This window comes from Papaver somniferum, unplaced genomic scaffold, assembly GCF_003573695.1.
Source record: "Papaver somniferum cultivar HN1 unplaced genomic scaffold, ASM357369v1 unplaced-scaffold_128, whole genome shotgun sequence".
Taxonomy (NCBI): domain Eukaryota; kingdom Viridiplantae; phylum Streptophyta; class Magnoliopsida; order Ranunculales; family Papaveraceae; genus Papaver; species Papaver somniferum.
Genome location: NW_020621936.1, coordinates 10,510,581 through 10,532,578, shown reverse-complemented (window position 1 = coordinate 10,532,578; position 21,998 = coordinate 10,510,581). Strand labels below are relative to the sequence as shown.

Sequence of the window (21,998 nt, the reverse complement as noted above, 5' to 3'; positions counted from 1 at the left end):
TATCGAAGTCAAGTTTATAATTACAACTCTTTATCAATTACAAAAAAATAAATCGAAATCAACAGAGAGAGATAAAGTTATCTGGATTGATGAACATCGGTATGATAACTTCAATCGAGTTTCAGATTTATTAGCTGAAATCTTAAACTTTGAGCCTGAAAGTGAATGAATCAAATAATGAGAAATATAAAACATTGGAAAACTAGGGTAAAGTTGATATTAGGGTTTAGTTTATGAAACCGAAGGAGAGTTAAAAAAAAGGTGACTGAAAATCATATATCCTAGGTTGGGCTACAAAGATTGAAGAGGGGATAAAGGGAAGAAACTTGTATGAATAAATACACCATTATTTTGTTTTCATAAAATACAACGAAAAGTTAATACTAAAAACAAGAAATAATACAAACACACACGTCATTAAGAAAGAGAAACCGAAACTTAAGAAAAATCTTGCCAAATCATTCGTTGGGATTGACTGTGGGATATATGGTGGGCTGAAAAGAATTATTGAATATTTTGTTATATCTATCCGTGCATTTAGGAAAATATCCAAAATATTAGTGTTAAGATAATATCTACAATATTATTATTTTTGGTTAATCATGTTAAAGCTTTTATGTATATACTCATGGAAAATATCAATTCTCATATCGATAATATTATTGCTTTTGGTCAAGTGTATTAAGAGCTATTAAACAATCTCATTTAATAGTCTTTTATTTGAAGAACAAACAAATTACAAACTTTGTATTAAAGTCTTTGATATTCACCGAATATTTTTTTTGTCAATATAATGAATAATACAAAAAGAAAATGTATGCAAAATTGAATTTTCCGTTTTCTTTTTTGCATTCTCAGAAGGATATTTTCTGTCTTTGTTTTGCTATTGTCTTCGTGATTTATTTTTTTGTGTTTTTAACCTGCTTAGGAATCCAAAGTTTTTCTCAACTACTATTCTTCTAGTAAGGAAGAACTATATTATGATCAATTGGTAATCAACCATAAACCTATGTATTTTTATTTTGAATTTCAATTGTTGATAGTTTTGATCAACGATTCATCAGTTTCATCTAGATCGAAATTGTAATTCAATTTTTTTTTATCTTGATTAAAATTGTAATTGTAAGATTACAATTAGGATTAGTTTAATTATTAATAGCTTGGAATTGTAATTAGGATTATTTGATTTTAAGAAGTGTAATCGGACATTGGACAATCTTTTTAATGTTATGATTGTTTTAATCATGTGATGATAAAACCGTGATGTGTTTTATTATTTAGTTTTTTTTGTTAATTAGTTTTTTAGGTAATATATATTTTTTTATTAATATGATTGGCCAGGAAATATACTGTGGAGCAAAGAAATATATTTCTCAAATTTTATTAGCTAAAATCTTAAATCATTACTAGAAATAAATAATGGTGGGCTAGAATCAACCAGAAGCTCTGGTTAATGAGAGCGCTCGGAAAAAACAATGTTTTTATATAGAGAATGGTGTTATACATTGGCGGATCCGGGTTGGGCGTGACTTGGAAGACATAACGCGGTTTCATGCTGAGAGTGATAAGTTTGATTATTTCAGAATCCAAAAATTTTCCAATTTCACCAAGTTTTCGGCTCATGGAAGTGGAGGGACGTCTAGATGTATTGAAAAGCATATCCGACCATGAAGCTTCTCCATGGCGATTAATACTACCTCCATGGCGAAGAAGATGAAATTTTAATCATATGTAAAAGTAAAGGGTACATTACGAAAATCATGTTTATTGTTGTCGTGTCTCGTTCCCAATCAGGTCATATACCGTGCATATGTTCCTCGATGAAAGATAAGGATATAGCCGTTTCTTTCGAGACTTTTTTCAGAACAATTTTTGGTGTAAAATTGTGATCCAGAACATGAGTTTACAGTGCGTGTTATGCTTTTTATATACTCCTTCACTAAAATTTCTTCGTTGTAACTCGAGTATGATGCAAACCCAAGATTCCTAATCATTTTAAAACTTTAAACATTCGTCAACCAGCCATTATTTATCCACAAAACCAACGACATCGACATCAGTTCTTGACTGATTTTTAGGTTCAAGAAACTCCACACAAACCACTAAATTCTCATCCAAGTTACAAATTCCACAATATCCTATTCTTAAGCTTCTCTAATTGAACTAAAAAATTATTTTTAAGCCTCCCCACTCATCACCAAATAAATGACAACAACTCCTTTTGCTGCGACTGTTTTCCCATTTGATCAAACTTAGACCAATCAACAAAAACTCGCACCAAAATTTTCAGTAACTTCTCGCTTCAAATATCTGACCAAACCCTTTAAATACGAGCTCATAATCACTTGCAATCTCCTTTGTTCATCAACGAAAATCAATGGCAGCAACCAAGTTCTTCTACTATTTTATCGATTTTAGTAAATATTGTTTTTAATTGATATTTACTGTTGATATTTTTTTTACTTAAGAGAAAAAAATAGTACAATTGCAATTTTTGACTTACCCTTTCTTTTTGATATGCTCAGGGCTGTCGCTGAGCATAAGTGAATTAACGACAGCCTGGATCCCTAAGTCTTAAGGCCCAAAAATTTGGGTTCTTTTTTACATATGTGTGTTAGTTTTGATTTAAAAAATGAGACCTATTTTGAGGCTTACTCATTTTTTTTGAGGCATACTCATCCATTATATTATCTAGGGTGGGTTTATAAGGGGTGTCTAAAGGTAGTATAATTACATATATATCCCTAAATAATTTCAATTTGTCATAGTTCCCTTATCCTCAAAAACCTAAAATTAAAAATCAAAATAAACTTTAAACTTAAACATCTATGACACCAATTCAATAAAAAAATTAATCAAACAAAGGAAACACGAATCGAAGTGAGCGATGTTGGAATGCGAAATCCAAATCTCAATTGCTCTTAGATGTATTTTAGAATGTATGCGCAACAAACCCATCTTGTTTTTGATTGATTTTATTTTGTTTGATCGGTATTTTATGATTTCAAAGATGAAATTAGGGTTTTCAGAAGATCAGTTCGGCTGATCTTGCAGTATCAATTTTGAGCCGAACTTAGTGTATGATTTAGAGAAACACTATATTCGGCTAATGCGACTTTACAATATTTTGATCCGAACCTCAATTTTTCAGCCGAACTTCAATTTTCCAGCCGAACCTCAATTTTTCAAGCCGAACCTAGTGGATGATTCAGTTTCTGAGTGAAGTTCGGCTCAAAAGTTATCAGCCGAACTATGCATCTGGTCAGCATATATGGGTTTTAAAAATTCAATTTTTTGGCAGATTCAACTTATAAAAGGAAATTAAACCTCGACAGAAGTTTACCTCTGATTTGAATCACACATTTTGGTCACTTCTAATCACTAAAATCTCAAAAGTCAAAACCCAAGCTTTTTTTCTTCACTTCTTCTTCTTCCTCTCAAAAATCCCAACTTCTCACATAAATTTGATTTTTCTACTAATTCACCACTAATAATTTAATGTTTAATCAATCCTTAAAATTCATAATTGATCAATTCTAATCATAATCATTTACACTAATTATATAAGGGTAGTTATGCCATTATCAAAAATAGTGGATGAGGGGTGATGTTGTTTTTTATTTAGTGACCCTATTTGTATGCCTCAAAAAAATCTAGTATGCCTCAAAATAGGTTTCTAAAAAATAGATGTTATAGTCCAAAGTTTATTCTAGTGCTATGGTGAAACCCTTTTCCAGGGCACCATAAGCCCAGTTCAAACCCAAGAATTGATGTTGTTGATGTTGATCCTGTTCCTGGTTATTACGAGGATTTAGTCGTCATTTAGCTAAAACAACAAAAATTCAAAATTGAACCAAAACAAATTCGTTACCGCCTGACGAAAAAATTTCTCTGGAACTATACAACATCTAAAAATCAAAAGCATACGGATCGATGACATGTACACAACTCCTAACCGCAAGATACGGATCTCAAAGCTCAGAAGAATTCATCCTCGCAGTCCTCACGTTTAATTTTGATTGGCTAAAACCAAAAATTACGGATCGCTTACGTATTCATCTTGTCCCCATTAGATTATAATCTTAAGTTTCTAAACACAAAACTCGTCATACGGATCGCCAGCGTGTTCATTTCTCAACTTCAGTATAAATAACTATTCAAGCAAGCTCCGAAAAACTCACAACTTCCAATCAAAACTCAAATCAATCCAATTAATTTTCAAGACCCCAGTTTTTTTTTTGGTTTTCAGAAGCTATTTTTTTTGTTAAACAATGGAAACAGGAAAGGCTGCTAAGAGCGTCCACAGTGGTACGATCAAAACCAAAGATCAAAGACCAAAACAAACGATCAAATTTGAGTTTAGTCTGTAGTGTCACGTTAAGGCAGTGGAGTATATTCAGTCGGGCGGACGTATAATCCACGCTTGCATGTGGAGCGTTGGTATAATCTTCGTTTGGGCCGGGCGGAGATATAGTTAACGCTGGTTGTGGGGCGTTGGTAAAGAATACGCTTGTTGTGGGGCGTACATATATTTCACGCTCGGAGAAGGGGCGTTTGTATAATCTACGCTTGGTGTGGCGAACGTATAATCAACGCCTGAATGAAGCGTTAGTATAATCAACGCCTGTTTTGAGGCGGACGTAAAATCAACGCCTGTTTCAGGCGAACGTATAATCAACGCCTGTTTTGAGGCGTACGTATAATCAACGCCTGACGTGGGGCGAACGTATAATCAACGCCTGTTTTGAGGCGTAAGTATAATCAACGCCTGTTTGAGGCGAATGTATAATTAACGCCTGACGTGGGGCGTACGTATAATCAACGCCTCCTCTTCTCTCAGGCGTACGTATAATCAACGCTTGGTTTCATTCAGGCGAATGAAGGAATCAACGCCTCATGGCAGGCGTACGTATAGTGTTGGACTTCTATTAACACACGTATCTAGCACGTGTGGCATTAAACCCGTCCAATCTCTAACCACCACGTATAGCCCACGTGTTCACTTTCCCTTTACCCTAATCTTCTCCGTCTTCTTCTTTTCTTTTCTACCTCCTCTTTGTTTCTTTGTTTCTACCGCCCACAAACACAGCTTCTTAACAAAAACATCACAGTGACGAGCAGTAAAAGAAAAGAAAAAACCAAGATACTTGATGAACCCGGGTTACAAAAGAGGTATGTTTTTTTTTCTTAATCTCTTTTGTTTTATCCATATTGTTGTATAATTTATTTAGGGTTTTATTTGTTAAAATTAGTTTATCTAAAATTTGGTTTTAACGAACAAATATGAATATGAAATTGGTTAAATTTAATTGGGTATGTGTGTTTTATGTTTTTTTAGAGATTAATATGTATGTGAAAAAAACCATATTTGATGATTATGTAAATTTGGTTAAATTTTTTTTTAAAATAGTTAGATTTATTAGAGCTTCCACAGTGGTTGTAAAAATTTATTTGTGGGTATTGTAATATTTGATTTGTGGGTATTGTAAATTTTTATTTGATTTATAATCTATTCACTAAAATTTATTAGAGCTTCCACAGTGGTATTGTAAAAATTTGATGAGATATTTTTGGGTATTGTAAAAATCCGTGGTTATGTAGATTATGTGGGAAATAGTTCTCACCCTTCACTGTTTCAATCAACCTATTTCAATTGAGAGCTTCCTTTTATTGTTTTTCTTCATGTTGTCTGTTGGTAATTAATTTTAGTGAATATGGTTATCAATAATTGTAGTTATGTAAATTATTGGATTAATTTTAAATTATTTAAATTATTGTAGTTATGTAAATTATTGGATTAATTATTGGTTTTCTGCATGTTGTATGTGAATATGGTTACCAATAATTGAATTTGTATTTTTTTTATTGAATTTTGAGGTGATTAATTTTAGTTATGTAAATTGTAGTTATGTAAATTTTGGGAGTTACATATGTAGAAGAGCTAATTGCGTGAGTATGGAATTGATTTTTTAGTGATTTTTATGGAATCTTGAAGTGATTAAATTGGGTTGTGGAATCTTGTAATGATTTTGGAAATGCATCGGTGACGATTTAATTTGTGTTTCTGGAATTATAGAATTTGGAATTGATATGGTTTGTGTTAAGGATTTATAGTATTTGGAATATAAATGGTGATGGACTAATAAAAATATTCGTTAATGAGGGTTGGTCTTTTAATAATGTAACTGCATCTATATTGTGTGTGCACAGATGTTGAACAAATTCACAGCGCGTTTCAATGGTCGCGTGAAGACGAACAAGAAACAAAAATCTGTAGCCGAAGAGGATTATAACTTAATCGCTACTGGTACAATTAAGGAGGTTGATATTCCCCGGTTAGGAGGTTTCCTATACTGCAAGATGATAAACCGCACGCTACTACGGACATCACATTTACAGGGGAGCACAAATTGAAGTATCAACATCGTGGATCTTTGGCATCGGTAATTCATCACTATCAAACTATTTCACAACACTGTCCTAGAGCTAAATATATTATTGAAAAAGCGGGATGGCAAAATTTACTGGACATACAATGTAGCGAAACCAACCATTCAATGGTTGATTATATTGCTGAGCGGTTTTGGGATACAACAAACACTTTTCACTTCCCATTTGGTGAGATGGGATTCACCCCCTAGATTGGCTCATGTTGACTGGACTGAGTATCGGTGATGGGCCTGATGTTCCTTATGATTCGGGGAAGTACCAATTTGAACATGTTCGTGAGCATATCTTTCCGGATATCCAAGATGTCACGCTCTGTCCAAAAGCACCGTCGTGGGTTTCAAATTCAATTACAATTAAATATTTAAGGTCATATTTCATCGAAGACAAGTTGGTTGCGGCTGAAAATGATAGCACCCTTGCTCATAGAGTAGCAATTGTTTTTCATGTATGTTTTGGGACATTTTTTCTTTTCTAATGCAAAGACTTATATTGATGCTGGATGGTTAGCTGCTTTTGAAAATCTTGATGTAGTATCCACGTATGACTGGGGTGGTGCTGCGTTTTCGAAATTGTATGCGGCACTCCGTTTATCTGGGAGGAGACAGAAGGCACTATGTGGTCCATTCCAAGTATTAGAGGTATTCTTTCAATCTAGTTATTTTTCCTCTCATTGTTTATTTTGTTGCTAAGTTATTAAATTGGCTAATTATTTTGATGGAGTAGTTTTGGGGGTATGAATACCTGGGCATATGTCGACCAGAAATCCCAGAGGCGAGTACAGAACAAAAATGGCCCGTATCTTCTAAATGGAATGTACCGAAGAATACAAATGATATTTTCCGTTGTAGGGATTTACTAAGTAAGCTTACTGCTGAACAAGTGACATGGCGCCCATGGGAATCATACAGAGAAGTTCTTGCATCTGATATGGGATGCACGGCTACGCGGCTATCAGACTCGAGATATATTTTCTTACATGGGCATTGTGAGTTAATTTGTAAATTTTATTATATAACATACTTTTTTTCTATATAACATACTTACTATATAACATACTTTTTTCCTATATAACATACTTACTAAATTCTTATTCCCTTTCTAACTGTACAGCACAACATGTATCTTGGTGAAAGGTGTTGGCGGCAAAACCATTGTACTTTCGCTGTTCCTATAAGACTACACACAGTTATAGGGGATATTGGCAATATTCAAGCCGAACGCCTAAAAAAAGAAGGTTTGGTCGATGCAACAGAGATAGTGCAAGTTGTTAAAGATTATGATATATATTTACAATACTGGACAATGGTAACCAACTCCAAAGATTACGTGACTCATCCTATTTGGGAAGCCCAAACATATGGGTATGTCGGTGACTTGTATACGGTCCCAATTGAACAACCTGTTGAACATGTACATATCCCTCCTCCACATCTATTATCCCACGTAAGTGTACTTTCGACTTTTTATTGTACGTTCGATTTTTGTTGGTATATTTGTACTTATATTTTATTTTTTCTTGACAGCATGAAGCTTACACATTATTTCAAGAAAATGCTGATTTTAATCAACAATTTCGCGAATTTACATTAAAACAAACGAAGGAGAGGATGGACGTTATATGTCGAAAGAAGCAGAAATACAAAGGCTAAATAATGCGAACGTTGATTTGCAGCAACAACTATCTCTTTTCCGTATGCCGCACACTGTCCAACCTCAGCTTGGATACGGTTCCTTTTCCCAAACCCTGCCATCACAAGTTTGGAGTGGTATGAATCAAGGATCAGCTTCAACAATGTCCTCAGTCAATACCAATCCGAGAACGCACATGCCTTTTGTGGCACCAAGATCGTCCACTTCGGATAATGATAATATGAAGGGTTAATTTGTTATGACTATTTAGATGACTGTCTTTGGAGTTATCTTTTCTTATCTTATATAGTATAGTCATATCATATATAGTATAGTCTAATCATATATAGTATTGTCATATCAGGTCACTGACAAACACTTTATTTTTTGGAAAACACATTTGCGTGAACCCAAAAAAATATCTATTTTTGGTTTTTTTAATGCTCTTGAAAATGGGTTATAAATTAAAGACTGGTTTCACTCAATATATGAATAACAATACATCTCTTCTGCTTCATATAATGGAACATATGAGAAAACCGCTCATTATTGCTCTTCTGTTTCTTCTTCATCTTCTTCTTCTAATAGTAGTTTTTATTCCTCGGATGATGATGCAATAGCAATTATGCAAAATAACATGGCCGTTAGTTTGGGAGTCCTTGTTACAAATTCAAAATGGCCTCAAACTCGTATCAGAATACCAAGAGATCGTGAGTCAGGGGCTGAACTTCTATGGAACGACTATTTCTCTCCGTACCCAAACCAACCACCCAATGTTTTTCGCAGAAGATTTAGAATGCGTCGACAATTGTTTAACCGGATAGTGGAAGGTGTTACCAATGCAAACAGATATTTTGTTCAAAACCCGATGCTTGTGGAGTTTTAGGATTAAACCCTCATCAAAAAGTAACAGCAGCAGTACGAATGTTAGCTTACGGATGTGCGGCAGATGCAATAGACGAGTACTTACGCATAGAAACAACTGTGCTGGAAGCTACTCGTAGGTTCTGTAAGACGATTGTGAATTGTATGGGAAAGAATATTTGCGTGAACCAACGGCTGGTGATATTGAACTGTTGCTCAAGCAAAACAAAGACCGGGGATTTCCTGGGATGCTGGGTAGTCTAGATTGCATGCATTGGAAATGGGATAAATGTCCGTCGGCAGAATCTGGGGCTTACACCGCGTATAAAGGGAGCGAAAGTATCGTGTTGGAGGCAGTGGTGTCGTATGACCTATGGTTTTGGCATGTTTTTTGGTATGCCCGGTTCTAACAACGATATTAATGTTATGAACCGTTCATATGTTTTTCGAAGTCTTGTAACAGGAAAAGCACCGCCGGTGAGCTATGAGGTGAACGGACATTCATATGATATGCCGTATTATCTAGGTGATGGAATATACCCAGAGATTCCTACTATTATTACGGCCATTAAACATCCGGTGGTAGGAAAAAGGAAATATTTTCATCGATGCAAGAGGGTGCAAGAAAAGATGTTGAACGGGGATTTGGTGTACTTCAACAACAATTTGGAATCATCAAACAACCTGCAAGAATGTGGAATCCAGATGTGCTTGCCTATATCATGAAAACTTGTATTATCTTACATAATATGATAGTCGAGGATGAGCGTCTACCCGGTGACTGGCCACATGTTTATGAACAACGTAGCAACGCAGCACCGGTTAATATATTAAGAGGCAATAGTGACGAGTTTTCCCAAATTAGAGCTCAGCAACGCCGATGTGCAATGCGTAACAAAGATGCACATATTCGCTTGCGTGATGACTTGATCGATATATATGGGCAGAATATGGGAATTAAAAATTGTCGTTTGTCATTTCCTTTCTATTATCTCTTTGTATGTAAACATCCTCAAGTTTTAATTAAGGTCGTATGTTTCAAAAAAGTAGAAATTTAATTCAAATCAACGGAAGTAAATTTAAAATCCAAAAATTACATAATAATAATGCTAATTGTTCAGATATAAGAAATTTAAAACATAATAATACTAATAATACTACTAATCACTAAATAGGAGAAATAATTAAGGTTTGAACTATTCCGCCTTTGTGTTAAGATTGGTTTCTTTTATTCCGAACTATGTCCGCCCTGCGAAGTCGGAAGTACTCTTGTTGTACAGGTTCCATTTTTTCAAGATCCATCATAATGATGCGAAATTCTTCGTCTTCAGCTTGCTTGGCTATTTTTGCAGCATGTTCAGCTTGTTTTGCTGCAAACTCTGCTGCTCTTTGTTCCATCTTGAATCTTGATTGTGCTTGGTAATGAGTATTGAAATTTTGTTGTTCTTTAATAATTATTCCCATCAATTCCTCTTGGTGACTGGATTTCTCTCTCCCTGTTTTCTTCAATCTTTTTGCTGCTTTTTTCCCCATCTTACGAAGATATGTGTTCTCTATGTCTCCCCCATCTGTGTCGTTACCGGTCTCTCCTTGAGTTGTTGTTTGCGGTCCTTCATCATCTTCCTCGTTATTCTCATAAGTGTCCAAATCATGCGTCATATCGAATACAAAAGTCGATCGTCGATTATATTTTATATTTTCTAACACAACTTGGTAGCACTCTTCGTGCTTAAATTTTTCCCCATCGTTGCATTCCTTGAACCTCTTGTTTACTTCTTCAAGCTGTTAATGTTTTTAAAAACACTTAAGTACATGGGCGCTTATTAAATATTAGAAAACAATGGTTGGAAAAATCAAGAATGCTTACCTTCTTTTCAGGACCCCATCCAGTATGATATTCACCTTCAACTTCTGCCTCTTTTGCCGAAAATAACGCCACATCTTTACTTATTCCCTGATATCGTTTTTGCCAAGAACTCCAAGACCGCTCTGGATTATTAGGTAAATGAAGTTCAATATCATCCTTGATACGAGTCCACAACGTCGCCTCTGATTGATCAGCTCCAACACTAGAATCTTGAGATATAGATAAATGAATTTTACACATTGTTACATCTTCGATTGTCGTAAAATTTGGACCTCGTGCTACTCTTGGTGCCATTGTAAGCGAATCCGTGAAAATTTTCCAACTGATTTGAAAGCAGAAACAATATTTCTTCTTATTGGTGTGGATAGTTTGAAGTATTGGTCGTGGGAAAATGTCACAGGATCTCATGTGTATATATAGGTGTTTCTTCTGAAAAAACCGAAATGTCTTCCAAACTTTCCAACGTTCCAAATTATCCAACGTTCCATTTTCTTCAACGTTCCATTTTCTTCAACGGTCGAATTACCAACGGTATAAAAAAATTTCAAAACCAATTTTGTCTAAGTATTTTTTTTTTTTTAACTCAAGCTTGGGGCGTTAACTATATAAACGCCTGGCGTGGGGCGTTAACTATATCAACGCCGGGATGGGGCGTTAATTATATCACCGCCTGGCATGGGGCGTTAATTATATCACCGCCTGTCTGGGGCGTTAACTATATAAACGCCTGGCGTGAGGCGTTAACTATATCAACGCCTGAATGGGGCGTACACTTTATCAACGCCTGGCGTGGGGCGTTAAGAATATCAACGCCGGGCTGGGGCGTTTGTATAATCTTCGTCTGAATGGGGCGTTCATTTTATTAACGCCTGACGTGGGGCGTAAACTTTATCAACGTCCCAACGGGCGAACATTTTATCAACGTCTGAACCGGGCGTAACTTATATACACGCCTCTTTATGGGGCGGTGACTTTACGTACGTTTCACAACAGGCGTAGATTATATATACGCCCGATGCCAAACGGTGATTATACCTCCGCTCCACTATATATAGTTTTGGTCTTGGTCCCAGACCAAATATGGTCTGGAATTTGGTTTTGGTCCAGATTTTAGTCTTTACTCCGTCCCGTTGCGTTTCGTCCCTGGATCATAATTATAGGTTTACTCGTCCATTGCAGTTGCTCTAAGAGAGGAAGGAAAGGTGGTGATAGAAAGAAAGCAGTAACAAAATCAGTCAAAGCTGGTTTACAATTCCCAGTTGGTAGAATCACTCGTTTCTTAAAGAAAGGTCGTTATGCTCAACGTGTTGGTTCTGGTGCTCCAGTTTATCTCGCCGCTGTTCTTGAATATCTAGCCGCTGAGGTATATAAACAAAATTCCTTTATTTTCAGTTAGTAATTTTTGATTTTGAGATATTGGATTGAAACCCTTGATTTACGATCCGGGTTTTGTTTAAATTTTGATTTTAGATCTGGGTTTTTGTTTAATTTGATTTTGATTGTGGTTTGTGTTTTGGATTTTAGGTTTTGGAGTTGGCTGGAAATGCTTCCAGGGATAACAAGAAATCAAGGATTATACCAAGGCATTTACTGTTGGCAGTAAGGAACGATGAAGAACTAGGAAAGTTGCTTGCTGGTGTTACTATTGCTAGTGGTGGAGTTCTTCCAAATATCAACTCTGTTTTGTTGCCAAAGAAGGGTCTTGAGAAAGAAACCACACCCAAGTCTCCTGGAAAATCTCCCGCTGGAAAGTCTCCAAAGAAAGCTTAGATCTAGTTTCTGTTTACTCTGGGTACAGTCTAGCTATTATGTAACTAAATGTGCAATGAAATGAAATCTAGAAACTCTGGGATGGGACTATTTTGGTGGTTCAAATTATCTGTTTTTTTGGGGGTTAGTTTTTACAGATTTAAATCTGATTCGGGTTTCAATGTTCATAGGCTTCTTCGGAATAAAGTGATCTACTTTCTTGACATATTGACTGTTAAATCCTTTATAAGCTGCTAGCAGTCTATCAAACATTGCGTCTATTCTCACAATTTCTTATATGTTGTTTGATTTGTTTCCTTGGCTTCTCAAAAGTGTTATTGAATCTCATGGTTAAGCCACATAGTACAGTAACTTAAGTGACTAGAGAACAAACACTTCATGGCCCTATTTCATCTATTTCAATGAAAAGTATTTGATGTTTATAAGTGCTGAATTCACTTATATAGTTGTATAGATATTTGAATGTAGAAAGGAGCCTTTAGTTCTCAATAGTTGCAAACATGACTGCGTGAGCTGGAGATGCTGAAGCTGCTATAACCATTGTCACAAATCTTTTCTGGTTTGCTAAGACAGCTAGACAAGATTACTGGTATGTAGAGAATCATAATTGTTTTTCATGTATTGGCTTAGCATGCCTTGTTCATTGCAGACAGATTATTTTGGCTGGATTGGGCTTCTGATGTGAGAACTTATGTCGATCTCTTAACTTACTACTATTGACAAACAAGATATCTAGTAGTTCATGAGTTTCTCTGTAATGAGGTTCTTGTTGCAACACATTGGGTTACTCACTCAATTGATCATGCATAGTTAAGGGAGACAATAAGTGAAGTTAGAAAGTTAATGAGAGCAAATAGATACAATAAAGCGAGACTAGCTAGTAACTTAAAATGCATTGAAGTTGCCAATTCAAGTATGTTCACAATTTGACCCTTGTCTTCTTGGAACCATCAAACAGTGGCATAATATCATCTTTCTGCATAAATCAAATCCTGTAAATCTTTCATATTCGAGGTGACTGTTTTGGAGGGACTGGAATGTGGCTGATAATGCAGCTTCAAAGCATATTTTGCCATCTGCATATTGAGTTCCATGCATACATATCTATATATCTTGATGATTATGGGAATTTCATCGGTTTAAGACAATACATGATTAATCTCCGCAGATGATTTTACCTGTATGTTCAAGTTATGCAGCTGCTGAGTATAACTTCCTCTGTATGTTCCACCAGTTAATCTGTTGCTGGTGGCTATGAATAACCTTTTGGGGCTGAATAGCCTCCAACTGCTTTATTGAGGTGGCCATTATGTCATTTAGCTTCCGAGGTAATAAAATTGAAAGCTGTCAGTGCGTACCTGTAAGTACAAGAATACACAAATACATATATAAACAGTATTTTCTGAAAAAGTTGAATCAATGTGCATATAAATGCCGCTTAGAGCACTTGTACTGCTGGCATACGTACACATGACCAAAGCCTGTGATCCTGTGGCTAATGCTTTCAGACATGCATGTCACAATGCTCTTATGGTCTGATAAACAGATATAGGGGTGACCAGTTAGAAGCCTGCACCAGATACATGAACATCAAATTGTGATGTTCAAAGTAACAAGACATTTGGAAGCTCAGTTTCGAGATTGTTTGTTTGTATTGTACATTCCTAAAGATTCAAACATCAATATATTTTCCTCAAATAAAACGTTTATTAAAAATAGCTTAAATCACAAAAATATACCACTTTAGCACTTTAACATGCCAGCAACTAAAAACCACACACACGAAAACAAAAACAGAAACAAAAACAAAGACAGTAAACACACTAAAAGCGCACAGACATCTTTCCCCTAATATCCACTATTAATTCTCCTGCAGTATTTCCTGATCTCGCCATTTGATCCAGTCAATGGTGAAAGGTTTCCCATTTTAACCATTGATTGTGCGAAATGCTCGAAAAATAGGTTGTTGTTTTCAGCATATTGCTTAACTAAATCCATTGACGACTCATCTTTTGTTAAAAGAACTTGATCAGAATTAAAAAGTCCCTTTGAAGCTAAAATGTTCTTGTAGTAATAGTTATCACATTTGGCAGGAGAAACCAAGTGCATGGAAAACAGGTTATTGTCACCGCCGGATCTTGGACAACGGCTTCGCAATTGATTGGCGTACACTTGTTGAAGAGTGTAATCGGCCTGTCCCTTCCCTGATTGGTTGTACAACCTTTGCCTAAAACTAGTGCACCTAGCGTTTCCAATGGTGTGGCTTCCTGAAACGATTAAAAGAACCCATTAGATTGTACCAAGTGAATTTCAAATTTCAATAAACCGAAGTTTTTCAGTTTCAACTATTCATTCTAAATTCACAATTAAGATCGCGTCTTTGTTACTCACCAGAAAGTGCAACGAAATCGACAACATTGAGGCCTTGAACCTTGAACTTGGTAAGAATTGTTTGGAAGGTATTGTTTGGTTGAGGAATGTTTCTGTTAGAACCACTTAAGCTTGCAGTCTTGGAGTCTCTCCTTCCGAGTGGAACCGCCCAGTTTGGACCACCAGCCTGCACAATACGCAAACATATACAGTTCATCATTTCATCCTAGCATCACATCAGCCTTATAGGGGCTAATATGATGACGCCCTGTATAGTAACGCCAAAGTTTATATATTAAACTGATAGATCGTGGATAGCATTGAGGGTCAAAGTTGTAATGAGTTTTATACCAATACGGTTGAATCTCTTGCTGCTAGAGCTAAGACATCGGCACATGAGACAGTTTGTGGACATGCCTTCTCCAATGCAGATTTAATGTCGTCTACGACTTCAAATCCTCGAGCTGAGTTTCTGTTTGCGTTTGACTGCTTTTCGCTTCTTATGTTTCTACTGTTGTCTAACAAAAGCGAGGCATCACAACCCTTCAAGGAAAGCAAGGAAAAAGTTAAAACAAAAGGGAAAAGTACAATAGTTTAGCACTTTGCATTAGAAGTTAAAACACAGTACGCTAAATATTATGTATAACCTGAACAAAACAATCATGGAAATGAAGCCTGAGCAATGAAGCAGCCATTCGAGTCTCCTTTTGGACAGCTTTTGCAACAACAGACCTCACAATTTCTTCAGCTTTTGGGCAAGATTGCTCATAAAAGTTGGGGTTAAGGTAGAAAGAGTAAACTGGAGAAAATGCAACACATAAAAATAGTGAAAGAACCATGACATGCCTAATATTAGTTTGAGCCATTTTTCGACCTTGCTAGAAATGTCAGGATTTTCTTAGGGAATAATCACTGACAACCGCGGAATAACGGATCTTGAGATATTATGATGAATAATAAGTAAACCAAGCACAAGCAACTATAATAATACGAGAAAGATAAATCAACTCACAAGACACAAGATTTATAGTGGTTCGACCAATACATACAACTTGTATATATTGTCTACGTCCACTTTGAGCCGCACCAACTCAAATCCAGTATGAAGAAAATCGATTACAACGTCGTGTGAATCCCAGCAAACCCTTGGTTACACCGCAACAATTACCCGAGACGATAACCTTGTCTCTTGTTCCTCACCAATATGCTCTCACAACGAAACCCTAACTTTAGCCCTAAAATCTATACAAGAAATCTCTCACCGATCTCTTAATCGTTTTCTACACAATGTACAAACTCTACAAGGCCTAACTACCTATTTATATAGGTTACAAACTTGGCCACCAAGAATTCTAACCGGTTTAGGAAACCCCTTCCCTAAATAACCACGACTAACTTTAGGAAATAATTAATTAGTCTTCAATAACTAACAATCTCCCACTTTGAAGACTTATTGATTGTCTTTCATTCTTCAACTTTGGATTGACGGTGCTAAAACATCTTCCTTGTTAGTGCGGCTCCCCTACCAGATCCTCATTCTGAGAGACCAACTAAAGCCTTGCAGAGCTTTAGCTTGTCTGATGCAACTCCCTTGGTAAACATATCTGCCGGATTCTTCGAACCAAGAATCTTCTCGAGCTTCAACTCTCCTTCTTCTAAGAGATTCCGAATGAAATGATAACGAATATCTATATGCTTTTTCCTAGCATGATAGGCTGAGTTCTTGGTTAAATGTATAGCACTTTGACTGTCGCTAAACAGAACATTATCTCCTTGTTCCTTGCCAACTCAGCTAATAATCCTTGTAATCAAATCATCTCCTTGCTCGCTTCCGTCACCGCTACGTACTCCGCTTCCGTAGTAGACAATGTCACCAACTTCTGTAACCTTGAGTTCTAACTCACTGCAGCTGACCCCATAGTATAAACATAACCGGTCGTACTTCGCCTTTTATCTACATCACCTGCGAAGTCTGCATCCACATAACCCCTCAAAATAGAACCACCTTTTCCATAGCACAATGGTACGTTTGTGTTACCTCTCAAATACCTGAGAATCCACTTCACAGCTTCCCAATGTTGTTTTCCTGGGTTGCTTGCATATCTACTCACTACTCCCACTGCATGTGCAATATCCGGTCTCGTGCGCACCATAACATACATTAGACTCCCAATAGACGAAGAATATGGTACGTTAGTCATGTACTCCTTTTCTTCATCTGTCTTCGCACACTGCATACTTGAAAGACGGATTTGACTTCCAAGGGGAGAACTAACTGGTTTAGCATTCTCCATATTGAACCTTTTCAACACTCGTTCAATATATTCAGCCTGACTAAGCATAATTACACCTTTAGCTCTGTCTCTTATGATCCTCATACCAAGAATCTGCTTTGCTTCACCAAGATCTTTCATAGCAAACTCACTTGCTAATTGTTTCTTCAAATTTTCAACTTCTTGTAGAGATGTTCCGGCAACCAACATATCATCCACATACAGTAGTAATATGATATAGTCAGAACCATTTCTTTTGAAGTAACAACAATGATATGCATTACACCGTGAGTAACCACTTCTATGCATGAAGTTATCAAACTTCTTGTACCACTGTCTCGGGGCTTGTTTTAAACCATACAAACTCTTCTTTAGCTTGCACACCATCTCTTCCTTGCCTTTTACTATGAATCCTTCTGGATGCTTCATGTAAATTTCTTCATATAGGTCACCATGAAGAAAAGCTGTTTTTACATCCAATTGTTCAAGGTAGAGATCTTCAGAAGCCACTAGACTTAACACTACTCGAATAGTAGTCATCTTCACAACTGGAGAAAATATCTTGTTGTAATCAACACCGGGTTTTTGCTGGAAACCTTTCACAACCAACCTCGCCTTGTAGCGAATTTCTCCATTTGCTTTAGATTTCATCCGATAAACCCACTTGTTATGCAACGCCTTCTTACCTCTTGGTAATTTTACTAACACCCAAGTGCCATTCTCATCAAGTGAAGTTATCTCATCCTCCATAGCAAGTTTCCACTTGCCTGAATCATTAGCCGCTAGTGCTTCCTTAATATCTTCAGGTTCGCCTCCATCCGTAAGTAATAGATAATTCAAAGCATACCTTGGGTTTGGTTTAGGAGTTCTTGACGATCTTCGTACTTCTTGTGAAACTGTAGGAATAACTCCCACTGCAGTAGAAGTCTCTTCAACTTGTACTTCTCTGCCATCAGCAACATCATGCTCTTTTTGTTCCACACTTCTTCCAGAAACATCATCAATATCGATATACAACTCCTTATCGACGTTGCTTGACCTGATATCTTCAACTTGTGTTGTATTCCTGTCCTTGTACAACTTATTCTCATTAAAAGTGACATCTCTACTTCTAATAACTTTGTGACCCTCATAGTCCCAAAGTTTATACCCAAAAGCGTCAATTCCATAACCAAGGAATATACACTTCTTTGCTTGAGCACCTATCTTAGACCTCTCACCGGGACTAAGATGAACATAACCAACACAACAAAAAACTTTCAAATAAGAAAGATTTACCTTTTTGCCAGTCCAAACCTCCTCTAGTATCTTTATATCTAATGGACTACTAGGTGTCCTGTTAATTAGATAAGCAACCGTCTCTGTTGCATGTGCCCAGAAGGTCTCGGGAAAACCAGACTGCAACCTCATGCACCTTGCATGTGCATTCAACGTCCAATTCATACGTTCTGCTACTCCATTATATTGTGGTATCCTTGGAACTGTCCTCTCCAAACGAATTCCATTTGTAGAACATAACTGTAAGAATTCTGTTTTGTCATATTCACCACCGTTGTCTGACCTTAGACACTTCAACTTCAGACCAGTTTCTGTTTCAACCAAAGCTTTCCAATTCTTAAACACTTCATACACCTCGAACTTATTCTTCATGAAGTAAAGCCACACATTCCTTGAGTGATCATCAATAAAGGTGACATAATACTGGAACCCGCTGTGAGATGCAACATCAATTGGTCCCCATACATCCGTGTGAACCAAATCAAGTTTTTCACTTCTCAAGTCTCTTCCTCCTCTGCTGAAACTAACTCGTTTTTGCTTTCCAAGAACGCAGTCTTCACAAAAACTCATATCAACAGACTTCACCTTAGGTAGATATCCTCCCGAACATAGAATCTTCATGTTCTTCTGACTCATGTGCCCTAATCTTCTATGCCATAAGTTAGTGTCTTCACCACTACTAGCCACTGCTAAAGTAGTTCCATCTGAAGTCCGGTATAGAGTATTGACTCTAACTCCTCGAGCTAACACCATAGCCCCTTTCTTTACTTTCCAATTGTTTTTCGTTAACACAACTTCACAGTCATCATCACAAACTTGACCCACATACACCAAGTTATTCTTCAAATTTGGAACGTGTCGTACATCCTTCAATTTCCATGTCGAACCATTGACTTTCAAGATCACATCACCCAAACCGATGATGTCGCATGCTTCACCATCACCCAAGAATACTTGGCCATAGTATCCTTCTTTGTAAGAGATCATAATACTCTTATCACCCATTGCATGGAAAGAAGCTCCCGAGTCGATAATCCAAGAATCGTCTTGCTTGTCCTCAGAGAGTAGTAGAAAACCTTCCGTAATCATCTTCTTGTTATCAACAAGGACCTTCACCGGTTCCGCAGCTGCAACTACGTTGACCTCTTCTTGATTAACTTTGTTTCCACCATTATTAGTACCTTTGTTTTCCGTACAATCGCGCTTGAAGTGTCCTACGTTCTTACACGCCCAACACTCAACAATACCTCTAGTCCGGGATTGAGATATTCCCCTTGACTTTCCTCTAGACTTCCATCTAGATTTGTTGTTGTTGTTCCGATTTGAACTCCTGCCTCTATCTTCTTCATGCATACTTAAAACCGAGCTTGAAGAACTAGAAACATAACCTTGTTCTATTCTTCTCTCCTCTTCATCAATTAACCTTTGTTGCACATCATCAAGCTTCAACTTCTCGCTCCCTGCGGAATTGCTAATGGTTGTCCTTGCAGTCTCCCAACTCTTTGGTAATGACGACAACAACCGTAAAGCTTGAACTTCATCATCAAAAGTAATACTAACTTTTGAAAGCTGAGAAATAATCGATTTAAACTTCCCAAGATGTGCTGAAATCGCTTCGCCTTCTTGCATCTTCAGATTAAATAATTGTTCACACAACATAATCTTCCCCGAGGCTGATGACTTTTGATACAACTTTTCAAATTTATCCATAAGATCCTTCGTACTAGTTTCCTCTTGTACGTTATTGTAGACTTCCTCCGTTAGACATCTACGGATCACGGATACACACTTGCGATCAAGAGTTGTCCATTCATCGTCTTTGCGTGCTCCCTTTTTCGCAACTCCACCCAATGGATCAGCAGTGTCTTTCTCATATAGGTAGTCTTCCATCTGAGACTCCCAAAACGCAAAGTTATTCCCATTAAAAACTTTAACCCTAGCTACCGTACTTTCGTTATTATCACCCGTAACTCCCACTCCAATCGTACTACGATAAACCCTAAAGCTCTAACCCGAGCTCTGATACCAGTTGTCAGGATTTTCTTAGGGAATAATCACTGACAACCGCGGAATAACGGATCTTGAGATATTATGATGAATAATAAGTAAACCAAGCACAAGCAACTATAATAATACGAGAAAGATAAATCAACTCACAAGACACAAGATTTATAGTGGTTCGACCAATACATACAACTTGTATATATTGTCTACGTCCACTTTGAGCCGCACCAACTCAAATCCAGTATGAAGAAAAACGATTACAACGTTGTGTGAATCCCAGCAAACCCTTGGTTACACCGCAACAATTACCCGAGACGATAACCTTGTCTCTTGTTCCTCACCAATATGCTCTCACAACGAAACCCTAGTTTTAGCCCTAAAAGTTATACAAGAAATCTCTCACCAATCTCTTAATTATTTTCTACACAATGTACAAACTCTACAAGGCCTAACTACCTATTTATATAGGTTACAAACTTGGCCACCAAGAATTCTAACCAGTTTAGGAAACCCCTTCCCTAAATAACCACGACTAACTTTAGGAAATAATTATTTAGCCTTCGATAACTAACAAGAAATTCACTCGCTGACTTCTGTATCGCTACTAGTAGTCTAGTTTTTGTTTTCCTTAAACAAAGTATGCGATGAATGAAATTGAGAACGAGGTTTTCAATATTTACAGAGTGAACAAAGATGCTGGCATGCAAAGATATGAATAAAAAAATCTAAGTATGGTGGGAGTTGGTTACTAGTTCTCTCCATTATCAACATATACATATATAGTTGTGAAATTCAAAAAAAATAAAGAAGTGATAATTTAAAAAATTTCATATACATATATAATAAAAAAATCATTGTTTGATGTATATTTCACAAAAAAATCATTATTTTAACCAATTTATGACATTTTATTTTCGTTATGCTAATTTATTTTAATAATAATACATGTACTAACTAAAATATCTCAAAAATATTTATTTTGGAGAACATAAAATAAGTGTGCTAGCACAGCCCAACACGACACATCACGTTTATTTTTCTGGCACAGCACAACACGGCACACCATTTGGCACATCACGTTTATTTTTCTTGCACAGCACAACACGACACGCCATTTAGCACAGCACAACACAACACGTCTGAATCTCTGGCACAACCCAGCCCAGCACGCAGCACACTAAGCATGTGACTTCGTGGGCCGGACTGTGCCGGGCCGGCACGTTTTACACCTCTGATTAATTGTTATAGCTGTTAAAATCGGGTCTTGGTCATCATACCCAATGACTGAAACTGGTACGTTAGACGGATATCTGCAAGTTTAATTTATTTAACCTTGGCATTTGGCTCCTTGAACGTAAGCTGTCACCAAATATCTGTATGAAGCTTTGAAAACCTGTATATCCAACAGTTGGTATTGGAACCCAAGATATCGTACGCCTTACAAAAGGTAAAGCTTTGATGGGAAAGGCAGAAAGCCATATGCCTTTGATTTC

At 36.7% G+C, this 21,998-nt stretch overlaps 2 protein-coding genes across 2 annotated transcripts in view; one reads left to right on the top strand and one right to left on the bottom strand.

The window, feature by feature from the left end:
- Positions 1–12,829, top strand: part of LOC113331901 (histone H2A.1-like) — a 63,793-nt gene extending 50,964 nt beyond the window's left edge. The window contains exons 3-4 of the mRNA XM_026578543.1: positions 11,925–12,173; positions 12,335–12,829. Of these exons, the coding sequence (XP_026434328.1) occupies positions 11,925–12,173; positions 12,335–12,580 (495 nt within the window). The 3' untranslated portion in view covers positions 12,581–12,829. The remainder of the gene's footprint in view (positions 1–11,924; positions 12,174–12,334) is intronic.
- A 1,516-nt stretch (positions 12,830–14,345) lies between these two features.
- On the bottom strand, positions 14,346–15,816 carry LOC113332124 (peroxidase 72-like). Its single transcript, XM_026578799.1, has 4 exons — positions 15,598–15,816; positions 15,302–15,493; positions 14,972–15,137; positions 14,346–14,847 (listed from the first exon to the last, which is right to left on the bottom strand). The coding sequence occupies exons 1-4, from the start codon at positions 15,814–15,816 to the stop codon at positions 14,429–14,431; spliced, it is 996 nt and encodes a 331-aa protein (XP_026434584.1). The 3' UTR covers positions 14,346–14,428.
- Between the last annotated feature and the right edge of the window lie 6,182 nt (positions 15,817–21,998).